General features: G+C 39.8%; 6 protein-coding genes across 7 annotated transcripts; 1 reads left to right on the plus strand and 5 right to left on the minus strand.

The window, feature by feature from the left end:
• Nucleotides 1-89: 89 nt before the first annotated feature.
• zdhhc24 (zDHHC palmitoyltransferase 24) lies at nt 90-3,499 on the minus strand. The gene is made up of 3 exons (XM_086085483.1): nt 2,846-3,499; nt 2,353-2,630; nt 90-1,068 (listed from the first exon to the last, which is right to left on the minus strand). The coding sequence occupies exons 1-3, from the start codon at nt 3,148-3,150 to the stop codon at nt 776-778; spliced, it is 876 nt and encodes a 291-aa protein (XP_085941609.1). The 5' UTR covers nt 3,151-3,499; the 3' UTR covers nt 90-775.
• Nucleotides 3,123-6,766, plus strand: LOC147168376 (uncharacterized). Its single transcript, XM_086085476.1, has 10 exons — nt 3,123-4,017; nt 4,111-4,167; nt 4,256-4,409; nt 4,495-4,578; nt 4,756-4,936; nt 5,019-5,145; nt 5,566-6,039; nt 6,110-6,262; nt 6,335-6,387; nt 6,468-6,766. The coding sequence occupies exons 1-10, from the start codon at nt 3,911-3,913 to the stop codon at nt 6,551-6,553; spliced, it is 1,476 nt and encodes a 491-aa protein (XP_085941602.1). The 5' UTR covers nt 3,123-3,910; the 3' UTR covers nt 6,554-6,766.
• On the minus strand, nt 6,728-13,345 carry pola2 (polymerase (DNA directed), alpha 2). The gene is made up of 18 exons (XM_086085475.1): nt 12,974-13,345; nt 12,755-12,879; nt 12,554-12,639; nt 12,414-12,471; nt 12,158-12,267; nt 11,594-11,793; nt 11,144-11,232; nt 10,107-10,259; nt 8,756-8,818; nt 8,594-8,645; nt 8,369-8,487; nt 8,246-8,284; nt 8,073-8,146; nt 7,839-7,941; nt 7,640-7,746; nt 7,394-7,450; nt 7,188-7,314; nt 6,728-7,107 (listed from the first exon to the last, which is right to left on the minus strand). Exons 1-18 carry the CDS (start codon nt 13,056-13,058, stop codon nt 6,955-6,957), a joined length of 1,800 nt encoding a protein of 599 aa, XP_085941601.1. The 5' UTR covers nt 13,059-13,345; the 3' UTR covers nt 6,728-6,954.
• Nucleotides 13,346-14,111: 766 nt separating this feature from the next.
• On the minus strand, nt 14,112-19,150 carry top6bl (TOP6B like initiator of meiotic double strand breaks). Of its 2 annotated transcripts, none has more exons than XM_086085375.1 (14): nt 18,698-19,150; nt 18,427-18,523; nt 17,869-17,922; nt 17,674-17,756; nt 17,506-17,589; nt 17,368-17,423; nt 16,871-16,942; nt 16,506-16,703; nt 16,253-16,395; nt 15,029-15,187; nt 14,808-14,929; nt 14,628-14,738; nt 14,464-14,562; nt 14,112-14,394 (listed from the first exon to the last, which is right to left on the minus strand). In XM_086085375.1, exons 1-14 carry the CDS (start codon nt 18,716-18,718, stop codon nt 14,347-14,349), a joined length of 1,347 nt encoding a protein of 448 aa, XP_085941501.1. In that variant the 5' UTR covers nt 18,719-19,150; the 3' UTR covers nt 14,112-14,346. The 2 variants fall into 2 exon arrangements, with proteins under 2 accessions (XP_085941501.1, XP_085941500.1); XM_086085374.1 differs by having other exon boundaries at nt 17,674-17,786.
• A 156-nt stretch (nt 19,151-19,306) lies between these two features.
• Nucleotides 19,307-21,271, minus strand: tstd1 (thiosulfate sulfurtransferase like domain containing 1). Its single transcript, XM_086085378.1, has 4 exons — nt 21,112-21,271; nt 19,921-20,049; nt 19,604-19,766; nt 19,307-19,480 (listed from the first exon to the last, which is right to left on the minus strand). Exons 1-4 carry the CDS (start codon nt 21,251-21,253, stop codon nt 19,426-19,428), a joined length of 489 nt encoding a protein of 162 aa, XP_085941504.1. The 5' UTR covers nt 21,254-21,271; the 3' UTR covers nt 19,307-19,425.
• A 343-nt stretch (nt 21,272-21,614) lies between these two features.
• LOC147168380 (LRRN4 C-terminal-like protein) lies at nt 21,615-24,190 on the minus strand. The gene is made up of 2 exons (XM_086085377.1): nt 24,040-24,190; nt 21,615-22,658 (listed from the first exon to the last, which is right to left on the minus strand). Exon 2 carries the CDS (start codon nt 22,654-22,656, stop codon nt 21,874-21,876), a length of 783 nt encoding a protein of 260 aa, XP_085941503.1. The 5' UTR covers nt 22,657-22,658; nt 24,040-24,190; the 3' UTR covers nt 21,615-21,873.
• Nucleotides 24,191-25,451: the final 1,261 nt, after the last annotated feature.

A 25,451-nucleotide genomic window follows, 5' to 3' on the forward strand; every position in this document is an offset into this window, starting at 1 on the left:
ATTCATGATCACTGATTGGCCCCAGAAAAAGAAAAAAGAAAACTAGATTTTTAAAATACGTATAAAAATTCCAGCCAAAGACAATAACATTAAATCATTTAGACATCATTTATTTCAGTCAAATTCAGTGTGGCCATATACTCACGTAAACTGAAAATGCATTTAACCCAATGTAGAGAATACTTGTACAGTAGTTTTGAGAACATTTTGGCTCTAAAAGAAATCATTGATAGAGGACAAAATAACTACTTTACCAGTAACCACAAGGTAAAAAAAAAAGGGAAAAAAAGAGAGACAAAAGTGCAATTAAAAAGGGATTTGCTAAGGCAACCGGTGCAGTAGGAGCCGATGGATCGCTGATTAGTAAATGTTGTGGTGCCACAGGCCTCTACTCATCATTATCTGGCAATGTAAGTATGGGGCGGTTCACAAGTGACACCCATGCTCTCTTTTCCCCAACTTTATGTTATCTAAACCACATAAAACAAAAGCATTTTATAGTGTGGTAGTGTTTCACTGATTGTGTACCCAACTTCACACTCGTACAGTGGATTTATTTTTTGGGGCAGTTTAGCAGTCACTACCATGGCCTTGAGTATGGTGGCAAAAGTTATAAAACCATAACATAATCACTATTACCACATACATTCAGTCAAATATTTCAGTGCTGAGTTTTCCTGTTAGAAAAACATTTTTTAAGGAAATATTCAGAGTCCAGCCTTCACAAAAGTAATTCAGTAATGTCTTTGCTGAGTAGAACCAACCCCAGAAGCTATTACCGGGTAGGTTCGAGTGATCCCGTCACTTGGAAGTGTATCCCATCCCCAGGTAGAGGTGACGGGATAAGTGGGCAGAGCCAGCACAGGTACCAGCAACTGCCAAAGGTGTGACGCAAGTTGCCCAGGAGTCCGAGGTTGTAGGGACGGCGAGACGAGTACCACTCCCTTGTTGTTTGTCCCCGGAGAAGCAGGAAGAGATGGAAGAAGAAGAAGGCCGAGACCAATAGGAAGCCCACCACGCACGTGTCGGCAATGAAGGCGAAAGAGAAGGCACGTGCCGAGACCTGACCTGGTGGGAGAAGGACGTTGACATTACATTATTGATAGTTTTGCTACAACCATGACTCAGTGAAGTGTGTGTGTGGGGGGGGGGGGGGGGGGGGGGGGGACAAAACGTTCGAAACCATGCATATTCAGAGAAAATAGAAGTTTCTATTCAGCCTAAATGTTTACTATTTTATATATAAGGTGCACAGTGGTGGACCTAGCTTGAATGGTGCCATGTGCAAGACACTTCTCCCACCCATGGCAAAATTCTTTAAGGCCCCTTATGTCTCCACAAGGGGGTGCAAATATAACACAAAGCAAAAACGAAAACAAAGAAAATTGCCCAATTGTCTGGTAACCACTGACCAAGGTTCTAAATTAACTAATTCACTGCCATTGACGGCTATAGACGTCAAAAATTAATTTTAACAATTTCTAGTAGTTTAAAAAAAAATCCACTTTTGCTAACAAGAGTATGAAAACCTAGAAAAAAATTATTGTAAATTTACAATACAGATATAAAATTTGTGATTAATCGTTAGTTAACTAGTGAAGTCATGTGATTAATTACAATTTAAAAAATGAATCGCCTGACGGGCCTAATTTAAAATTAAAATTTAAATAAGGGCCGTTTAATCGTAATTAATCGCATGATAATTTTATATCTGTTATAAATGTACAATAAAAAAAGTATAGGTTTTCCTAAAAAAATTACTGAAATTATATTTTTTTTAACTAATAGAAATAGTTCACATGAATTTTTTACGTCTATAGTCATCAATGGCAGTGAATGAGTTAGCATCCACCAACCCACCAAATGCGGGTTAAAATTCATTTTGGCAGGTGGTCATAAATATTTACTAGCCAATTTGGCTGGTAATGCAATGCCGCTTTTCCACTGGACCAGTTCCACACAGCTTTGGTCGGCCCAGGATGTTGGCATTCCATTGTGACTTAATCGTGGCCGAGCAGTTAATGGAACCGCCTATTAGAACCATCTCGAAGGTGATTCTGCAGCGTTGGTCGTCTGGGGCCAAGGGAGGCCTTGTCGTCACCTGTCATCATCTGATTGGCCGACATCAACACAGCAAGTAACTCAATGGCACACGCCCATTTCCTTATTTTACGTGAGCCCGTACGCCATACTTCGCCAAAGTCATAAAAATACAGTACAGATAATAAACATAATGTTTACAACACTGAACTATGTTTACAAATTAATATGTACGTGTGGATGGATTTTTAAGGATTATGGTATTAAAAAAAATCACCTACTCCCACTAAGTCAAGACACCAAAATAATCACCTGAAATCAGCATGATCCAGGGTATCATCAGCAGCAGGACACTGTGCACAGTCACGCCTTCCTTCAGTATGACAATGAAGACCTCAGCGTTCATCAGCGTGGCGTACAGGAGCCCTGACCACATGAACAGCAAGCAGCTCAAGAAGTAACGGTAGTTGCGGAAGCCCACGCATTGCCCAAAGAATACGCAGTGGTGGTCCCGTCGCAGCACACACACGTTGCAATCGTAGCAGTGAGAGCAGCGTGGAGGAGTGTGTGTCTCGCATGCGTAACAGTACCTGTAAGATATATTCAAAAAAAGCCAAGCCTCCTGTTAGATGGCAATGCTTAGATCACAATATATAGATGACACAAAGTTCAAACAATTGACAGTAGTGATGGAACCAAATCAGTAAAACAACCTAGTTTGGGGGGGGGGGGGGCAACAACAAAACTCAGACCTGCTAAATGGACCACAAGATGAATAAGTAAAAAAAAAAAAAAAACTGCTCACCTCCATCCTTGTCCCACACTATCCCCTCCCAGAAACACACCCTTGATGCTGGGGCTGGTTCGAACAAATAGAACGGCGTTCCAGCAAATGTTGCAAAGCATAAAGTATTGGGCCAACAGGTGCACGGATTTCCACCGCGAGGACCACTCCGTCCTCTTCAGTTCGGCTTCCAGCGGAGCCTCCACCAGCACCAGGTAGCTCACCTCCCCGGTAATGGAGAAAACCAGGAAGGTGTTAAAGATCACAGGGAGGTAGTAGCACGTCCTCTCCACCCTGCGAAACACGTTGGCTGCATAGCTCGTCATTTCTCCTGGTGCTGGTCCTGCCTAGCCTGGCAATAGCCAGATTGTTTGTGCTTCAATCAAGGGAGTTCTCCACAATATCAATACTGTCTAGAGTACAACAAAGCGGAAGAACTGATTTGACAGACGCGTAGTGAAGCTAGCCAGCTTCATTAGCCAACGAGCTACTCGGTTAGCTTTCGAGAGAACGGAATTACGTTATCTGATGTATATTGGCTCCGTTTTATTGTTACAACATGGTGCGGTATCACAAAATTATTAATATCCGTATCCGTGCGTACATCTCTTGGAACCGAGTCTGTTTGAAGCTCTGGGCCGGATCGGCTGAACAGAGACATGTTGGAATGACGTCACATCCGGGCTAGCAAAGCTCCCAGTAGGTATATTTTAAATATTTATAATGCATCCAGAAACGGTGGGATTACTACTCACGTAGGTGTTTGTGTGGTAAAGTGCGAGAGAACTAATTATTAAGAAAGAAAGAAACACATCTGTTTTATATTTCTAGTATTGTTTTATTTAATTGTATTTATTTATTCTGTGCTGTATGGCTTTAGTACAAAAACAAAAAATATACATAAACTAAAAAAGATTTACTTCAGATTAAAAAAAAATGTTTAATGTAATTTGCAATAGCAAAAATACATAATTACTTAGGACACGTGCCTGTATATGCAAATTATCTGAGCTCAGAGGATTTCCTTCCTCTGCTCCCCACCCCCGAAGTGACCTTAATCTCAGCAGCCTTTGTAAATCTGCAGTCATGGCTGTATCTGAGGAGAATTTACTGTCACTTGGTCATCATAATGTCCCAAATGTAAATACTTTTAGCATTTATAGGAATCTGAGAGGAAATAATCAAAAAAGAAGGTAAGGCACAGGATTGTAACAGATGTGAGCTCTGGGTTATTTTTATTTTTTTAAATGTTTCACCATGTGGCATTGTATGTTTCCACTGTCCAGTACCCAAAATCCATTTGCGTTGCAATATAACTTTTCACTTCAGAGGCACCAAATGCTGTAAGTAAATCAACTTTATTGTATGTCTTAAATTGTGTTACACACTTGTAAGGAAATAAATTATTGACTGTCTAAATGTTCTCTTTAGTCAGACGATACATCTGCAACAACGCTGGCAGGAGCTGAAAGACAGAGAGCGGGCCGCCCGACATCATAACCAGGAGCTTCTGCAGCAGTTTGACAGGGCTCAAGACACACTGAGAAATATGATGGCTGCCACTGCTGCCATGAAGACGATTCGGGTAGAGAAACATGCCTGTCATATATCAAAGAGGCCTTTTCCTGCTTTTGAATGTAAAATCCTGATCATCAATCTGACGCCTGTAGATGGAGTATGAGCCGTTTCTGGTGGAGAGCTCCCCCTACAGGCAGAAACAACTCAAAGAGAAAACACAACCTCATCACAATAAGGTAGAAACTGGACCATGCTAAGAGTTTGAATATTAATGTTTATTATCAACTAAAAAGTGTGCATTTGAGAAAATTATTGTATTTCACAAGATCAGGAGTGGAGCTACCCCTTGCTGAGGTGTTGCATCACCCTGGCCACCCCAGTAAAAAAAAAATAATCCACTTCCACATCCTCAGAATTTCCAACTCCAGCACCTCATTGCCACTCCATCACATCCCCAAAGCTGGGCTAGGCAAAATCCACCAGGCTGTGCTCCCAACCAGGCTGACGTGGTATCTTCTCCAGAGGACGCTGAGACAAGCGGCAGCTCAAGGAGGAAGAACTTTAATTTATCGCAGGATCTAGATTTGAAACCAGGTGTGAATACTAGTAAATATGAAGGCTTTGATCTTTATGTGTAAAAGCATTTATTTAACATCTTCTATTGTTTGTTAAATAGTCCGTCTGTTCAGTGACCATGCTGAAAACGGAGATAGCAGCACCAGCGCAGAGTCCAGACAGGTGAAGAGTGAGAAGAAGAGGAAAACAAACACCACCTCGGAGAGAGGTGGAAGCAGCTCGCAGAAGTAAGAACTTATTATTATTGACTAATCTGACTCTACTATCCCACCTTCATAGAGGTGTTACCAGTACTTTTGTTTATTATTGTGGTTTACAGTGGTGGAGAACCACATGGCATCATACTGAGTACTGAACATTTTGTCCCTCTACAGCACGAGAAGTTTCCATTAACAGTTGAGTTTAGACTATGATTTGTAAAAATCGCTAAGCCTTAAAACAAAAGCAGTGAGTGACCCATTAATTGCCAAAATCTTACATTTAGTTTGACAGCTTTTCTCTTTTTTTTTAGTTATAAATGTCAATTGATACCTCTTTAGTAATACTATGTTACTGTATTTTATTGTTGGTCATAATGGTGGTCGTTGAATAGCTATGAATCACTTCTCAAAATAAATGGCATTTTACCCTTTACTTTCCCATACCAGCTCATCAATGACTTCTTCAGCCGCAGTGTCACAGACATCTGAGAGTGAAGCATCGTCACGCGAAGGCAAAAGCAGCAGGATGCGGAGGAATATCGGGGGACTCGTTGGCGGATTACCAATGACGACGGGCGAGACACAAGACAGAGAAAACCGAAAGAGCCGTTCAATCAGTGACTCCCAAAGTGAACATGCAGTGAGCCGGAGTCCTTTGAACCAATCAGAAAGCAGCAGTAGGGGCAATACACCATCGCGGTCTGAGGAGTCAAGCGGTGGAAGCGATAATAATGAAGGAATGGAAGATGAAGAGGCAGACGGCAAAAGTGATGGAAAAGAAGAGAGTGACGAGGAGGATGACGAGAAAGAGTCTGACGAAGACCAAGCATGTGACGACGGCATTTCAGACAAGCTCAACAAGGAGGAAGAACATGAAGAGAGCGACTCCGACGACATCATAATCTCAACTCAGCAGAACAAGTTGAATTTGAATTTTTGAATTGGACTTCTGCATACATTATAGAAGTTAACATATTAAATGTGCTTTCAGACCCAAGGTGCACTTTATCCTGCAAGAGTGTTCTGGCGATGACGACGGCAAGGCGGGAAGCAGAACGGGATCATCTGATGAGGACTCGAGTGAACCTGGTGACGACGACATCGAGACTCTCCTTGCGCCTCAAGCTCAGGCAGTGAGAAAAGAGTAAGTCAACTAGAAGAGTTGTATAAGATGATTAAAAAATATATTTTGTGAAAGGGATGTTTTATTTTACAGAGACAAGGGAATGAAAGCAGTAGAGGAACCCAAAGGCACAACAACCGCCAAAGGTACCACCAATGAGATAAAACAAAAAAATTCAGACTTACTGGCTTTTGTAGATGTTCATTCAGATTTTTTTTTTTTTTAGTGATTTGCAACTTGAAGATTTTCCGAGGAGAGACACGCACGGATCAGCAAAGCGACTCTGATGAATTAGACCATTTTTATGACTGATCATTATTATTTATAGTATCCCAACTACCTTATAATACACGCCTACCTAAAAAAACATTTTGCATTTTGTTATGTAAGGAAGTGGCATCATTATTTTTTTTTGTGAAGGGGTTGAAAGACTCATTGCTCAGCGACACATACCATATATGAGATCATATACACAAGAGCCATTAATTATTTTTTTTACATTTTTAATAAAATCCTGCAATGTTTTGTGATTGTTTTAAATTGTGTTTGTAGTATGCAATGCTTATTGAAGACCAATCAGTGTCAAAACAATGACACTTCATAAAAAAATAAAATAAAAAAAAGTTAGATTGGAGTGGTTTCCATAAGGCCAGGAGAGGGCGACATTGAGAGCTTGTTGGATTGAAACTGGCCTTTATTAGTCCTTATTCCAGTTAAACCTTCACCACTTGAGCCGCTAAACAGTGGCTGACTCTTTTCTCCGCATCTGATGTGGCAGCCCGCTGAATCAGCAGCCTTCCGTAAGTCCCGCCCACATGGCCTTTGGTCAGGCGTCCGGGATTGACGCATACACAGCCCATCACATCCTGCAGAGTTTCGATGGGTTCGTAAATAGAGAAGGAAAAAAAAAAAAAGGTGGACGCGCTATGATTTAGTTGTCGTGTACCTTAACAAAATAGCGCAGCTCAGATGGAATGAGGAAAATGTCCGGCGTGACTGGCATCTGACCAAAGCTCTGGAATTTCTCATAGTCCATGTTGACATCCTCGACAGGTGGGTACAGCGGGTAGTAACTGACGGGGAAAACAAACACTGATAACATATCAAGGATCATAGACTGGCTGAAAACTTTTGTTGTCGTTTCCATCCTACCTCCTCTGGATCAGAATGTGCTTCAAAACCCGAGAAAATCTGTCCGATCCAGCGCCACTGCAACGAAAGGACACAATTATCTCGTCGGACCAAAAGGTATTATCGGACATTATTGGCACATAATAGATGAAGGCCAATTAGTTCACATGATTCAAATCCTCATCTGTTGTGTGGGCAGCGATTATCCGAAGACGTCTTACTCCAATTACTGCTCCAGTGTATTGGTAAAAGTTTGCGATTTCTCACCAGCTGATCTCCTCCGCCCCCAAGTGGAACAGGATGTCGGTGGAGGTCAAGCCAAAGGTCACGCCGTCGATCAGCAAGGTGCAAGGGTCGGGGACCAGGGTGACACGCTGCAGGGATTAAAATGAATTTAGGGCTGTGTATATATATATATATATATATATATATTTATTTATTTATTTTTAAACAAAATGTGTCTCACTGGGTTCTTGCTGAGGTTGGGCAGGGTGAAGGGGGGCTGCGGGTAGATGTAATGATGGTGGATGTCTCTCTGGGAGGGAACAAACACCAGGCGACAGCCGACGCTGCAAAAAAGAAAACGCGCATCAGGAAGCTGTGAGGAATGCAAATAGGGAGCAGATAAACAAGCGGCAGAAGTGACGACACTCGAACAAGATATTTGAAGCGTTCCGTGTGGACGGATGATGTCACATACGATTTTGTGCCTTCCACGATGCTTTCGAGGCATCTCAAGAAAATGGCTTCGAAAGGCTCCGTCACCTGGGATTTCTGCTCGAAGAAATACAAAAATTCTTATGTGGCCAATGTAAGCAGCGTGTTTTTGTTTTTGAATGACGATGCAAATGTCACAGCGAGCAGTGAGCGTACCTCAATTTGTTCATGTTTAGAGTCAACAAAAGGACCCAGCTGGAGAGAAAGGAATACATGGACGACAAATGAAAAACGCATGTCTTGGCAATGTGCAAGTGGTGTATGAGAGGAAAAACGGACCAGTATGCAGACGTCAGGACGATCCCTCCCAATGACGTGGATCAGGTCCAGCAGAGGTTCAAAGTTGAGGCTGTCGGAAGGGGTGTAAGGTCCACAAGCCACAAGCACATTAACCGCTTCTGGATTTGAGCAGAGAATTACGAATATTTCAATGTTGACTTCCGATTTCGGCGAAACTGCAAGTGGCCGAGTTCCATCGTGTCAACAACCTGCATCCTTCCCTACCTTCATCCGGCTCCATTTTCCCTTGTGGTGTGTAGAAAGGGAGCGGAATTCCCTAGAAAAGAGGGAAATCAACATGATCCAAAGATATCGATGGAGATGAAGTCTGGTTTCCTAACAACAAAAGTTGATGATGTCTTATTTAAGGGATTAACTCTTGCTCACCTCATAGAGTTTAGAAACCACCAGTTTCCCTCCGGTTGTATTCATTCCTTCCATCGCCACCACCTGGAGGTGAATGGAAAAATATTTTAGAAAGCTCAGTCAGGAGCGTTAAGTTTGTTAATGTTTCCACTTTCAAATCCTCTTGCGCAATAATACACACGTACAAAAATTGTGCATGCAACTCGCATAAAGTAATGATTTTACTGTGCTGTCATTACTGATGAAAGTGTACACCGTGGTGGATGTGTAAACTACTGTCATCACTGAATAAACAGTTTTTTAAAAACATTTTATCACCGTATTTTGAAGCGAAAGCATTCAACTTACAGTTTTGCTTTCCAAAATGTTTCTCGTGGGAGCATAAGTACAGTTGCAAATCGTCAGAGGTACCTCGTGGACTCCAAATGTAATAAACATAATGTTGGAATTATGCTGTCCATAATAATTATGGACAGCATGGAACTTAGGGGCGTTAGTAAAAAATCGATTTGGCAATATATCGCGATATTACAGCGCGCAATTCTTGAATCGATTTTTAAACATCCATTTTTTTTATGGGAATATTCAACAAAACGTCTTACGTAGGGTTAGGATTCACACATTAAGGATGGAAGAATGTTATATTAATGGAACATTAAGCCTTAATATTTTATTTCAGTGCTGTTCAAACATGAAACAGACTGCAACCTGGTTGTTAAATACAGCGGCTGAATTTTCAGATAAATAAATACATTTTCATACAAATCTTACAGTGTGCATGTACAAGTTTACTGATTAGTATTTTCTAAATTGGAGTAAAAAAAAAAAGATCGCAATAATCAATTTATAGATTTGTATCGGGATTAATCGGTAGCGAATCGAATCGCCAGGTACTAGACAATTCACACCCCTAATGGAACTATATTAAATTGTATTGTGTTGTATTGACATTCTACCACTTTATTAGTAACGACAAAGGGCTCTTGTTTACGTGGGCGTGTTAGCATGGCACAAACATCAAGTAGCAGCGAGAGCCGTTTTTCCCACTGCTGAAAATACGCAAACGACAGCACAAATCTCCCAGTAAAGTTGTTAATTCGATCTCTGCAATAGATGTGCAAATGGCAATATCGCAAACAGTCAAATCTGGCGATTGATTCTGTGCGAGCTCTCGGACGGACGCCGCCTGAGTCTCCAGGCCAGCTCCTTGGCAAACTCGGTTACTTTAGGTGGCTCGTATAACCTGCTGCACACAGTCTCAGCGCACAGGCAAAGGAGAAACCACCACAGTGTTTGTTCACCAATAATCGCAACCACAAGGAGGGCAAAATGCTTCAAATAAACCCTTTTCAGTTATTTTGATTGAACTCACCTGGCCGGGAAACAAGGAGTACTCCTGGAGCTCTGACAGGTCCACACGTACTTGCTGACCGCCTTGCTCTGGTCCTGCTTCCAATAAAACTGACTGCGCGTTCAATTTGCCGTTACCGTCACAGCACACCTGGCCCAAAACGGACACACAGTCCTAACAAGAAGGATTTAATACGATATGAGAGGTAGCCATGATGTGCCGCAACATTTACACGCCAACGAGAGGCCAGTATTAACGTTTCCATTGTTCAAAGGTAATACTTTGTTTTGAAACTGCCAAGAGATATTCAAGATTTTTTACATTGTGATTTGGTGCTGTCACTATCAAGTATTTTGGTACCAGTATTGATTATTCTATCGAGTGATCAAATAACTTATACTTTGCATTCAAATGTATTACAACGCCATGTCGTGTTCGCTCGCTATAACGTGGTTCACTTTTCGCGGCCTCGCTGTTTTTGCTGATGTTTTTTGAGTGCAAGTTTGCATGCAATTTTTTTTTTAAAGTAATGTACCTATTTGATCAAATTTATGAAGGTTTGAACATTGAGAATGTTTTAAACAAGAGATAAATGTGAGGAAAATGCAAATGCCTCGATGAGAAAAGTGTATAAACTGTGTGGTGTTAGAGCCTTAAAACATTTATAATAAATGTAAAACATAAAGCGAACTACTTCGCGGATTTCATTTATTGTGGGTATTTTTGGGAACCGAAACCCAGCGGAAAACGAGGGAACACTGTGTTCCCCAATTACTGTTTATTTAACGATTGTTGCAGTTCATTTGCTATTTAACCGATTCAGTTACTGGTTCGGCCACTGTTCTCAAAAGTAAAAGCAATTTGTTATTCCATTTCATGACTGCAGAAATCAGAGAACAATTTTACTGCAACTCCACACTGTCAATGATTAGATTGGAGGGACAACCTTTCAGATGAGCAAAATACATTTTCGGAAGACGACATAGAGCAAATATAAATAAACATGCTGTCACTTTCTTTTTCTTTATCCACAGTGAGTGTTCGTTACTATGCTGCACCTGTGCTGGCAGTGCGACGGGAGAAAACTCTTCAATGTTGAAGTGAGACCGAAGTCCTTCTCCAAGCTCCTCAATCTTCTCAGCCAACACTTTAGGAACGCAAAACAAGAATAGGTCTGTGTGGCTATTGTGTTGTAAAGTAGGATATAAAATGCAACAGTGTATAAAGTGGCACTTAAAATTGCAAATCAAACATTATTTGCAAAGGTGGGTCACACATCTACAGTAGTTTGAAACGAGCCAACAAAACAAGAACAATTTAAATAGCTCATCGACTGAGGTCACAACTTCACAAGCTGACATTATTATTATTATTATTATATTATTATTATTTTTTTTTTTTAATCGGAACTCTACGGAAGGTTTGTACATTCACATGCAATTTACAATAGGTGCTGACGAATGTGAGTGATATTGCATGCAACACCCCAACGGGATTCCTTTCATTACCATTCCGAATGTCACGCAGTCGCTGGAACATGTACTTGTAGCTACAACGGAGGGAATCCTCCGGCCCTTCCAGCAGCTCCAGCTGTACGCCTGCACCAGAATCCTTCTTGCCAGACCAACGCGTACCCTGCACAGCCCCGAACGAGACCACCACCTCTCCTTTCCCTGCACGCTGGCTGTACTTCCGTGAGGGTGTGGCACTGCAGAGACCCGGGCATCAAAACTCAATTTCTGTAGACTACAATTAAGACAAGTTTGAAGGCTACCGAAAAACAAAAGCATGATATCCCTTTTTAAATCAAAATCCAGATTTAAATCAGCAGAGGGAGAAGAAAATAAAACAAAACCATCACTTTGAGGGCATGTAGCTTTACTGTTTATCTCTATCTGACAAGTGAACTATGCAGTCAGATATGAAGTTATAAAAATAAAAAAAACTTTTGTAATTATATAAACAACACTATCAAGAATTTCAAACACCCAGATGGAAATGATGACATCATCTCTCAAATGATGTTGCTGCCGTCACTGGGAAATTTCCTGGGTGTGGCTTGTGCAGAATACCTGGGAGAAAAGCAAGCAGGAGACAGCAGGACACCAGGACTGGTCGACAAGGCTGAGCTCCGCTTTGATTGAGGATTTTCTGGAGTGTTTAGCGCTCGTTTCTGGGAGCCCTGCAAGTAAGAACACTCAGTCAGAAAATATACTAAGAACGTGAAAATATATGTAAAGCAAACTACTTCAAGAAGAGAGTTAGCAACTAGATGAGGTTGCTTTTTTAAACAAAGAAAATAAAAAAAGGCCTTCAGTTACAACTAACCTTTGCAGGAGTAGAGTAACAGTCTAGTAGATTGTCTTCCTCTTCTTCAGCTTTTATTCTGAAGGGGGAATATGTCAAGGACATGACAGTCCTAAAGGTAGCATCGGATGAGATTTGATTCTTTTTTTTTTTAAGGATACATGTCCTGTATTGTGTTAATGTCTCTAGGTCTGCTTCGTTCGTCTCTTATGAAGTTTTGTTTCGATTTATTTCTCTTGCTCAACACCTACCAAGATAACAAACAATTTGTCAACATCATCAACCTAACGATGAAGCACTTTTAGACAAAAATTATAAACATGAATATATATTGAATGAGATGGGTTGGGTGTTGCAATTACTTCGTGTTCGAATTGATCCAGGGTGTCCACAGAGATCACCATTCCATTTTTGGTGGTGCTGTATGCAACCCACTCCAAAACCCAGTCATCTGCTTGGATCCTGTTGCAAATGCATTGCTCCACCACTAAGTGACACAACACAACACAATGTAAAATGACAAAAACATATTACAGTGCAAAATAAATGTGGAGAATACTTATCTCAAGTTCGCTACTTACTCTTGTCCAAGGCGGAGTCATCTGTACAAGCTATGCAAAACATTTCGAGTTCTGATTTCAAGTTTTCTGCTGTTACCTGTGACATTGTGCGTTTTTCAGTTACTTATCTACAACGAAAATGGGACCGAACGCTAAGTGCAATTCGAGGTAATGCTTTAGCTGCTAGCAGTTGCGTAAGTAGCGCGTCATAACACCGGTCCAAGACTTGGAAATAGACTTCAATAAAAGAAAGTCTTCATTTATTTAACCCCGAAGGAAGCCGATGTTATGGAATATTTCGTCAACAGTGGAAGGAGGCCGTTTCATTTTACCGCGAAAAAATGCCTTTGCACTTCCTCCATTTCCGGTAAAAAAAAAAAAATCTGGCGAGTGACCGACAGCAAATTGGGCGCATTGCCGCCCTCTGCTGTTCCGGAGTGCACACCACCTATTCCGTTTCAGAGTTCTTCATTTGGACGCGTGCAGAGCAGTCTAACGCCTTAAGTGGTTGTTGTAATGTTCTTGTGTTTAAAGAAGCGTTCACTTGCCTTTTTATGCTGCTTTTATTTAAACCGTTTCAAATCAGGAACAGTACTCTCTTCCCATTATGCAACCCCCCCCCGCCCCCCGGTCCCTTGAGGCTACACTGCCATCTATGGGTTACCACGCATAACTACAATTATGATTTTTACTTTGTTGGGGTTATGTGTGAGTGGGAAATTGGCTATTCTAAAATTCCCGTGGTTGAACTGTTGATGCTAATAAAAATGGGCCACTGATCTAGACCATTACTTAATTTATTGAGCCAAGACAACCATTTTATATTAGGAAAATCTCATAGAAAAACACCAAACAAAAATGTCAGATGAAAATGAAATAATTATATCATGAGCTTTTTTAATGAAAAAAAAAAAGTTGATATACTTGCTGAAAAGCACTCACAAAGATAGATTAATAGAGATGTATTTTCAATTGATAAAAAAAAAAAAAAAATCAGCATATATTCAGGGAAACTGATGAATTTCCCACAGCATCCTTGATGACCTTCATGTCAAGTTAGTCATGTACACATTTGGTTTCATTCATAGCTGTTGGAAATGAGAACACAGCTCTGCAGTCTTCATAAGATAAGGTTAGTGGTGAAAAGTGAGCGCATTGGTGCACTTTAGCCAGTCACAAGTTTATTCAGTGCAAGTTCATCTTTTATGTGCATACACAGTGCAGTACATGAATGTGGACAATTCATTACTGTATTGAGTGCCAACACGGTCCACAACGTTTACATGTATTTCAGGTTTGAAAAATCTCAAGCTACAAACAAAAGGTTCAACATATTTTAGTTCAAATAAATTAAGATAATTTAAACATAAGTAAATGCTTTTTCAAACACAGGATCAGACTTCCGCTCTGGTGTCATCAGAACTTTCCGGATGTTCTTCTACCTGTCAAGTAAACAAACAACACGATTAGCACATGCCAGAGCTCATCACAAAAACAAACCTCCTGGGTACCTGAGCAGAGTAGCATCCATTCCTGGGGACACATCTCCATGATATCATCCTCAGCAACGCTTCTTGGAGAGAGGCCGCCAGCTCATGAGTATCATTCACCTGTGCATGCACGAATGGATGTAAGTCATCTGGAAAAGAACAACATCTGCCATCAGGCATGTCACCTGCATGCGACTCCAGCAGGCTCGTCTGAAGTTCAGGTTGGTGCTGCAGCTCACAATACTGATGGAAGCGCTGAGAATGACCTCAGCGGCTGAAAGCAGTTTCTCTTGGTCCTTGACACACAAACACAAGCAGCTTTATTATTCACACTGTCATGTGCATGTCTGAGCCTTTACACTTGCCTTCTTTTTGCGATCTTGAGCCTTCAGTGTCTTACTGAACTCCGTCTGCAGCGCACCCGTGACCGCCCGCCTGTTGTTGTTCAGAATGTCCTCTAGGTGGCGCTCAATCAGGGCATCAGTGACTAAAAAAAACATGATAATGAATCTTCAAAATGTTTAATCTCCGGCAGAAGACGGATGACTAAAAGATCCACTTTGTGTTTGCTCCATCCATTTCTCACCCATGAAATCCGAGAGCTGCGACGCAAACGGGTCAGCGTGCTGCAGGAAGAGGAAAACCAGGAGTTTCTGTTTGATGTGGTGCAAATGTAACCTTTTCTCAGGTTCCTGACACGTTTGGTGCTCCACAGCGTACACAATGCTGCCTTCGTGTGAACGATCTGCAGGGGAAGATTGAAGCAAAACTTATTTTACAAGTCCGCAGAAGAAGCGCTGCCAAGAACGTTACTCAAGTTGATTTTGTGTATCTTTACATGATGCAAATCATTGCTTCTCGAGCATCCCTGCTGCAATGTATGATTACAAAAAGATGGAACATCAGTTCCTCTCGAATCAGGCCAAGATATAAGGCTTACATGGGTGTCACTGCAATGTATGATTATTATATGCAAGTTGCTCCAAATATAAGTGGCACGTTCCTGTAAGTTGGCACGTTCCTGTAAGTGGTGTATGTAAAGAAAATACGGTAAGCAAAACGGCCGTATAATGTCAAATGTCTTTAGAAAGTGTCATCAAAGTGCATGACATTTGAGCAGCTTGATTAAAGCTTTGTGGCAAAACTAAAACAAACATTATTTTTTTTATAACCACATTGTGCAAGCATAACCCAGATGTGACAATATGCCAAGGCCAACTTTGAAAACTTTTGGCAAGTATGTGGGATAACGTCAAGAAACTGAAGACAAATATAAACGCAAGCTGCAGTCTTTCTCAAACCTGGAAGTCATCTTATGCCGCAAAACAGGCACCATTGAGCTTGTTAAAATAATTTGGAACAGATTTCCCTGCAGTTCAGCAAAAAGGAAAAACAGGCCATTCTAATGAGAGTGGGCTGTTTTCTCAAAGCAGAGTGAACGAATCTGAGCCATTTTGTCTTTTTGTGCTAATTAGTAATTACCGACTTAGACAGAATTAATAATTGCTGCCTTTCACTTTTGCCACTTAACACATATACTATATTCTTCCCAATGTGAGAACTATTCTGTTAATAAAAATAAATAAATTGGATTCAAATAATAGCCATGCATTCTTTTAAGGCTTTAACAAGTCAATTCAAGCCAATTTTGTGTTCACACTCACTCTTTGGTGAACATATAAGGTTTTTAAACTGTTTATCTTAGGACATTATCTTTAAAAAAAAAAAATCACAAATGTTTCTTCAGAAAACGCCGTGTTCTCAAAGTGACGCACGACGCATCTTGATGCATCATCTGTGTGTGCTGTGCCTTGTAAAACTTGTCGTCGAGCTGTGTCGGAGGGGCAGTGAAGGATTCGTTGCCCAAATTCCCGGCAGTCAAGATGAGTCGGCAGATTTCGGAAGAAGGCGAAGGGGAATGTTATGGGGACGTTAGTAGGGGTGTAAGCAAACACCAAACCACAAGTTAAGGAAGTCAGTGAGTCCAAGTTGAATTTCCCCTTGAGGTATATACTAATCAGTATGATAAACACACAATATAAAGATAAACAAATTTAAAGGATACTTCCGCATGCGTAAGAAGGGTTTCCAGATTGGGGTATTGAAGCACACAAGGTGACAGCAGGGTCACAAGCTGCATGCCGAGTTCGCCATAAAGGCCGCTGTCCATGGTCTCGGGTGGGATGCTGAGAGGTAACATGCTGCCCGGGAAAGGGTGGCCTCCGGGACACCAGCTTCCGTTCTTCACCACCTCGTTGGTGCTTCAAACACAAAGAAATGTTAGGAGAGCTTAAACAAACATTCAAAAGCATATAGCAATAAATATCTTGTTCAATATTTTTTGGGGGGAATTGAGTATTATTATTGTTTGTAAAGGCAGAATTTGTGCTGGTTCATCTTGACGAGAACCTGACTGCCAGTAACTGACATGGAACGACAGGTGACATCTAACTTCAATGATGCTTTCATTGCCAGTGTAAGTCTCCTTGTGAAGTTGGCTCTGAAAGAAAAACAACATTAGGTTATCAGGCTGTTTTTAATAGTTATTTAAATGCAAAATATATTGAGCTGGCGTCTATCACTTGGCTTGACTTTGTTCCAAATTAAATTACATTTAACTACTAACTTAATCAAAATTAAAACAATAAAATTTAGAAAACAAAAGCGTAAAATACAACTTACCTGATTATACATATTCTTTTTTTTTTCTTAGAGCATTCTGAGTTACTTAGAATGTACTTTTAACCAATTTTCACAACAGTGTAACGGTGTTGTGTGGTAAGGATGAATCCATTACAATTTGGTGCACATGCAAGTCTATCCAGAATTGTCAGCTTTTTTTTCTTCCAAACATTGAAGATTTCACAGCAACAAATACAAAATTATATTTGGAGCGCACAGGTACGGTACATAAATGATACAAACCTAAATTCTTGCTGAATGACCTGCTGAGGGAACTTGCAAAGCAGGTGCACTCTGATCTATGAAAGGAGAATTTTCACGTTTTCTCTTTCTACTTGAGTATAATAAGGAAGAAATATATCTATGCATAACCATGCTTACCGCTCCATTGGCCAAACTAAATACGCTAAGGAAAGCTTTGATACGTGCAGACCACTCTGGACTGAAGCAACTTACATCCTTTATCTGTGAAGCATAAAAAAAGTGTCCCAAACCGGAAAAAGTACTCATTTGTACAAGATACTTGCAAACAATTCATGTCGTTTTTACCTGAAAGGAAAGGATTAATTTCAGTGAGCCGTGCGCATCAGTGAAAGTGCGCAGATCCTCTGGGTCAGGCTCGGAAATAGTTCCTGCACAGGGAAACTTCAAATCTGTGAGTACTAATGCAAAACATTTTTTTTTAAATAGTGTTGGAAAGGTGTCTGTCAGTAATTGGTGAGCACCATGCGTGAGTGTACATACCATTTTGGACTGTTTCCGGCCTGATTCTTTTCCATTTGGAACCAGCAGCTGCAACTGCACCACATAGAGACTTTGTCTAAGTTTCCTCTCTCAAGAATCGACATAAATAACTGCCGGGTATACGTTGTTGTTGTTTTTAAGAGAGGAAATTAAAAGTTAATTAGTCCATAAAATCTTCTACTCATGCTGCAGGTTAAAAAAAAAAACTCATTTAAAAGTTGATTTACAAATAAATTGTGGCAGGCAGACTGGTATTGCATATGTGTTTATGAATTCTTCATCCTCCCTGGAGGAAAACTGAGACCGTACACTGTATTCCATTTCCCTTTGAATACCGACTGGAAGAATGAGAATCATTCGTAGATAATAGAGCATTAAAATAACTAACATGTACATCAAAACAGCTGACACGCACGGTTACTTCTTGAGTGTAACAGAATAATTTACGTACTTGTACTTAGGAAATTAGTATCAGATTTGTATGTCTCGTTGGCTACATAGCTTCAGCTGAACCACATCTAAAATTGTTAAACAATTCCGTATACTGTAATAACTTACCAGTGCAGTTTGCGGTTCCCGGCTCGGCCCAGAGAAGGACCAAAAGTCCCCCGTGACATTGACCTTTCTTTCCCAAAAGCATAAAGAGCCGTAGTGCCTATGGGGTCCAAAAAATAACTACTGCGTTACACTACTAGCATAGCATGCTACATGTTACCAAGTTAATTGTCGCTAGAATATTAATATTATCTTAATAAGGACACAAAACCACAGTAAATGATAACCTTTGTTTTAAATTATGAGTTTCTGGTTTGAAAAACAAATTAGTTACCTGTTTTATTTCTTCCAGCATTTTGAGTATAACAGCTGTCAGCCTGCGTGCAGACAGCCACAGGTGCTAGCTTATTAACTAAATAACTATCGTTTGATAATGTCACTATTATTTCGAAATAACATCACGTTATTCTGCCTACATATTTTGTTAAAAGATTAGACTTCCTTAGCCAGTAGTGTATTGCATTATTATTCATTTATATTTATATTACACATGTATACTTCTGTGAAGATTTCTTATTGCTGCACTTCTTATTTAACTTTAATTTATTATTGATATTTAATTTAATTGTATCTCTTTCTATTCTGTTGTTTCTTCCTTACTGTAACTGCAGCTGGACGGAGTCCAGGAAAAAGTTCCCCATAGGGAAAATAAAAGTATATCGTATCGTATCGTATTTATACTGTAATTTGGCAACATTACTTTGTTGGAAAAATAAAACGTTTAACCATTAACCACAGATTTAAAAACCAAAAAAACAACAAGACTTTAAATAGAGTATACTAGTAAGTAATACGGATTACAACTATAAACTGTCTCTTTCCAGTCTGTGTTATTTGTAATTTTAGTATGTTTAAATATTAGGACTTGACAATGATGACAAAATACCACTTGTAAAATATTTAATGAAAACATGGAGTATAAATGAAAACAAATCAGGACACAAAAGACAAGCACAAAAATATGGTGTCTAATTCAGCAAAAACATTCTCCTTCAAGAAAAGTCACTGTCCTGCTTTCTCAGTCCACTCCTTGTATCCTCCGGCGTAATTACGTGCACTAAAACACAAAAACACACACGTGGTGCTTACTCCACGAATAAAACAAATGCATCTGTATGTGCCAAGCAACAAGAGTAAACAGTCAAAGCCCATATGACTGTGCTTCGTTATTTTGTCTTACTTCAAGTAGCCAAGTTGGTTTGCTTTGCTTGTGGCCGTTGCCCCTCGTTTTCCCATCTGGCAGTGAAAGACCAGCTCTGAGCTGTCTAACGGTGGCTTGGTGACTCCATATTTCACCTTGAAAGCTTCTGGTTCCAACCGAAAGGCATCTTCTACTGCATCAACTAAGTTAGTGACGTGAAATGAGATGAGATGGAAATATTTAATACAAGAAAAACAAGTCGGCTTTAATGACAGCATTCCATACTAGGCTGAGCAGCATACCGGTTTTGGACAACAGTACTGTATTTAAAAGTAAATGATGGAGCAAGAGCTGACCTGGGATATGAAGAGATCCAGGTATACGTCCCTTGTCCACTTCCTGCTGAGTACGGACATCAACAAGAAATACATTTCGGCCTTTTTCCAAAAGTGCTTTCAGACCATCATATGATATATCCTTAGTGGCTGTAAAATAATAATAATAATTAATTAATTAATGTTGAATGCTTAAAAAAAATGAAGAAAAAAAGTCAGCACTTTCTTTTAGGCCAGAGCTCAAATAATAAGACACAATTATAGAGCGTGAAGTAGTTCTTGCATAACATGAGTAATACGATTCCACACCTAACAAGGAGAATTAAAGTTGAATAATTTAGCCCAATCAGCACACTACACGTGGAGTCGTGGACCAAAATTAACAGCAGTACTTACAGTAAACAGTTAACAAGGCAGATAATATTTTAAACTTTTCAGCTAGTGCCTGCACTGCCTGAAGATTTAGGGCCTTTCTATGTACTGTTGTGCATTGTGCAGCACATTCAATGTAAGTGTACATTCAATCTCATTTACAGTACCTTTTTAAATTTTGGGGGTTGCCAGATATTGGAAAATTATGCAATATAGTTGTTGAATATATCGATAGATATTATTGCAATATTTAACATGTATCGAAAGATATAACATTATGAAAGAATTCAATTTTTTCATGCGGCAAAAAAATAAAATAAAAATAAAAAATAAAATAATAAATAATAAACAAACTCAATGTATTAGTTAATTGTATTTTACTATTTGTATTTACCCTATTTACCCTATTTTTTCAATAGATTGTGCATCCCAACTGTTAAGGAAAAATGGAAAATATGGGCAGAAATGCGATTTTGTATGGACAGACAAGACATTTATGGTTATAGGCATGTCAACGGTTACCATATGTTTGTTTTTGCGTTGCTGAGTGCCTGCCTTCGAACTTCCGGGTTCCGACGCGTTTGCTGCTTGTGTAATGTGTACATTAGTTTGCGCTGCCTGTCCCTGAGACCCTGCTTGCCCCTCAAGGAACACATGAATAAACATCGTGTTTCTATAAGGGTGGGTTCATTTCCCACAGCTTTTATCACACATTTTAACCGCTCCATTTTTGTTAGCCTACACGATTGTGTCTGAACTGAAAGTAAAATAAAAGGACGTTACGAAACGCCCGCCAAAAATAAGATTGATAAAGAAAGTAATCGGACTATATTCACTTACTTGAATTTGCCATTCTTGTAGATAATACGACACTGTATGCAGGAGCTTTTTTCTTCAACAAAAAATGACCAAAGACCACAGACTTATATACCCGTGCCATAAGACTGCACCTATTTCCTGGTGTTGTTTGGTGACAAATCATTGCTCTCGCATTCCGAAAGAAGGCGGGACTTACATTACTCTCAACCAATAATATCAACGTTTTTGTGTAACTCGGTAAATGGCAAAAAATAAATACCAGTCATAAAATGTTATAGTAGTACTATAAAAAAATATGATAATTTTAATTTACTATATAGTTTAGCAGATTGTCACATTACTCCTTCACAATTTCAGAGGCTTAATGTATTATTTTAAAAATAATATCGACCAATCCACTACATAAAGTTGTTAAGTTCTGAAACAATGTTTTCTCTGTTATAAATGTATCTAGCTTAATGTTTTCTCACGCAAAATAATACCAAAGCTGAGTTTGTTTTTACCCATATAAAACACAAAGTGAGTTACTCGTTTTTTCTCCACAAAGGATTATTTTATTACAAAAGTTTCAGTCATTCCCCAAAAATAATATTAACAAAAACTGTACTAGGAATCTACTTAACTCAATTGCCAGCATAAACAGGTAGTTCTAGCCCTGAAATGTAGTGTATTACAAACAAAACCAAACCCTGATTGTTTACTTTCTATGTTTACACATTTCCTGATATGGTAAGTAATCCTCTCTTGGCATGTTTCTCATTGTGTTTAAAATACAACCATGGATCACAATGTCCCTTCTGTGCTGTATGATGGGTTTCCGAGTCCATCAGCTGAGTCTCGCTTTGCGTTTCTCTTCTTATGACACCTCCAGAAAATCACAGCTGAGATGAGGAGCAAGAGAAGAATTCCTCCTCCAATAATACCTGCCAGCACTTCATAGTCTGATGAAGAGGGAGGATCATATCGCATGCAGGAAAACTCTGTGGGCATGCTGTGTCCTGCTTTGTTAATCGCCTCCACACACACCTTGGTTCCAACTTCCAAAGACCCCACCAAGCCTTGTCGAGAAGCTTCCCCAAACTCTGGATCTTTTCCATCTTTTCCTTCCACCACTACTCTGTATTGAGTCACCACAGAGGTTGGAGCACACCACTTCACCTCAACCTTCCCCCTGTTCTCCCCCTTAAGGATCGGCACCAGTGCATGTAGGCGTGGCGGATGAGGAGTCTGGTCAGCCCCACTGATGCCAGGACAGAGGCAGCCAGTCTCTGCCAAGAGCTTGGCACAGGGCACCTGATTCTCCAAACAGGGGTTCAATTTGCAGATCTCGCGTTGTAGGGACCGTGTCCTTGTGGTGGCAACTATTTCTGGAGGACGTTTGCTGGTGGAGTCACCCCCTTCATTATAATCATCGTAATCTGCACCCAGACCAGTAATAAACGTGAAACGCGGACGGGTGATGGGAGGGACTGTAGAAGCGGCGTCAGTGACGAGGTGGGAGTGAAGGAGAGGCCAGGCGCTCAGAAAAAGGAAAAGTGCAGTCGGGTTCCTGCGAAGTGATGTCATGTCTGTCGAGAGACATCACAAGCATGATTACCGTTACAATGCAATAATAATAAATAAGCCATGTTGACCATTTCAAACATATGACATTGTCACTGTCTGTCAAATCACTAGATTAATAGTATAGTTTATAATTGATTGAGTCATTTTTATTTTACTGTCACAATATCAATAATAAATATAATTGTGTTTGCTAAAAATTTTGTATATTTATTTATAAATATTATGTAAATTCTCAGTCATCCAGGTCATGGTAATCTGCAAAGGTTAAATTGTTTATTGAATTTGTTGTGCCCCCCCCCCCCCTATTTTCTGAAAATGTTCAAAAATGAGTCAGCAAAGTCTGATGTTTTGCAAAATATATAGACTTAGTTACACTTGCTAATGAGACTCATCTGGCTTAGGATAAATACAATAGCATTTAGTAGAGAAATGGCCAAGAACAACTAACTCTAAGGTTGGGCAAGTACTGATACCAAGTATCAGTATCGGACCGTTACTTGGCCTTATGTCAAAGAATCGGTACTCACAGTTTTATGATCAGGAACTAGAAATTACGTGTTTAAAGAACAGAAAATTGCCATTATTTTTGTGCAATTTTAATGAAACATTCTATATTGGGATAAATCATTTTTATTTAAAATCAGATATCATTGTGTTTTTTTGGGGGGGGGGGATTTATGTATCAAAGTACTATTGGTATTGGTACTTGGTATCGGTAGCCTACTCAAGAGTTGACCACTCGTATTGGTATCGGTTCTGAAAAAAGTGGTATTTGAACATAAATCAGCATATGGAATCTTTACAAAGGTGACATTGGTTTTATTTTCAACTGACTGACTGACTGACTGACTGACTCACTAACTAACTAACTATAATTTTGATGTATTAGACACATTACACAGTGTATCACAGACAATGCAGGTGTACCTAATTTAAAGTCAAGTGTCCATTTTTGATATGATGTTCTATATGCTTTCAAGACAAAGAAAAAACCCACAATTAATAATGATGGCTCGAACACATAAGGAAGTCAGGGACAATAAAAAAAATCCTCATCTTTTTCCTTTTAACAACACAAAGATCCCCGAGTATGTAAATGATGTTGGTGTTATCAAAACTTGAAGTGTGGAAAATATTCGACTAAGAAATGGAGACTAGAAGAAATATTCCTGACTGATCTTTTCAAAAGACAAACACTACTGGAGTCTTACCAAATGAGTGCGCTGAAAAGCTCAGTGGTTTCCGTGGGAATTTAACGATAATCCAAGTGTAACAAAAACTGTTCCAGATGATTGGTTTGTTTGAATGCCAACACGGATTACTCAATCACAAAGACTAAACCGTTGCATTTTGGATGTAGAAAAGGAGAATGATTTACTGTACCTGTTTGGTGATGATGAATATTTCAAGCGTCTTCTCAGTTGTTCCTCGTGAGTGTGCTTGCCGCTTTGTGTTCTCACTGTGAGAGTCTAAAAACGTTTCTCTTCCTCTCCACCTCCTCCTCTTCAACATCCCCTCTTTTTCTCCCTTTGGTGCCTCTCCCTCCCCCCGTCTCTATTTCACATACTGCCTCGGCTGTTTTTTTGTTTTTTGTTTTTTTAAACCATGCTGCCTTTCTCAATAGAGCTTCAAGCTGTGATAACACTTTTATATGTCTTTAGTAGAATTAATATGAACACGTGTTTTTAGGACTGGAGTGTGTCGTTTTACCATCATCCTGAGCACTGCTCAGCATACTAATTGTTTTCCTGCATGAAGGAGGCCGTTACTTGTATGTGTTGTGTTTTTGCAGCTGTTGTCCATTATTTAAGCTAAAAGCCGTGTTTACAAACTTCCGGCAAGCAATGCAGGTGTTCTAGTGAATAGGGCATTAAGGTCAGCAGCATGACTGTGCGCCTTTGAGAGTAGGGGGTGAGGAATGCATGCGTGTTTATTTCTAATAGTCTCCATCCAGCTCATGAAGCCCCTATTGTGAGCTAAGCGGAGCGTCGAATGCTAACCCCTTTGTGGGGTAACGCTGGCAAAGAGTGCACGTTCCTCTTATTTCGAGTGGAAGAAGAAAAACAAAACATGCCTTTTTCTTTAGCAAATTCCTTCCTTATTTCCCTTCAAATAAAATATTTTATATTGGGGGGAAAAGGCTCACTTTTCAAGTGAGATCATGTGAATGTGAACTTTCCTGCTTTAATCTAATCATGCTCATATGAAGGGAAGCCTATTTGATAACAAACGAGGTAGCAATAAATTATTGAAAAGATTAAACAACTCTTTGAAGAGCTGAGCCAAATGCAACTACAGTACTCGTTGATGGACTTCAACAGTCATACTGTTTGCGCATTACACATGACACCCCAAAATGCTGTGTTTAGATGTCCACACAGTTGAGTGCACGCGTGGATATATTGGCCAGATGCACCGGATAAGAGAGAGTTTGTGCGAGTGTGTCAAATGTCAACTATACCCACAACGGCTGAGTATGAACAGATGGAAAACATTTTTGGCGAGGCGAAACATAGAAAATTGTCGCACAAACATACAATCGATTTACAATGAGCCCGAAGTTGTGTTTTGCATTTCATAATGCAAACAGCATCTCATTCAGAGCGTTGCTTATGATTGCAGAGTGTTGCTTATGATTCACTGAAGGTGTGGGAGTGCACGGAAAGAAGAAGTCACAAATATTTTTTTCATTTGTTCTTGTAAAGGATAAAACGTCACAGTTTTACAATTTGGAGCCAACCCTTTTTTTTTATGATAACATAGAAGAGTCACACATTTTTGTATGTCTTCAGGTA

This window comes from Leptonotus elevatus, chromosome 9, assembly GCF_054856555.1.
Source record: "Leptonotus elevatus isolate MCC_2025b chromosome 9, RoL_Lele_1.0, whole genome shotgun sequence".
NCBI lineage: Eukaryota > Metazoa > Chordata > Actinopteri > Syngnathiformes > Syngnathidae > Leptonotus > Leptonotus elevatus.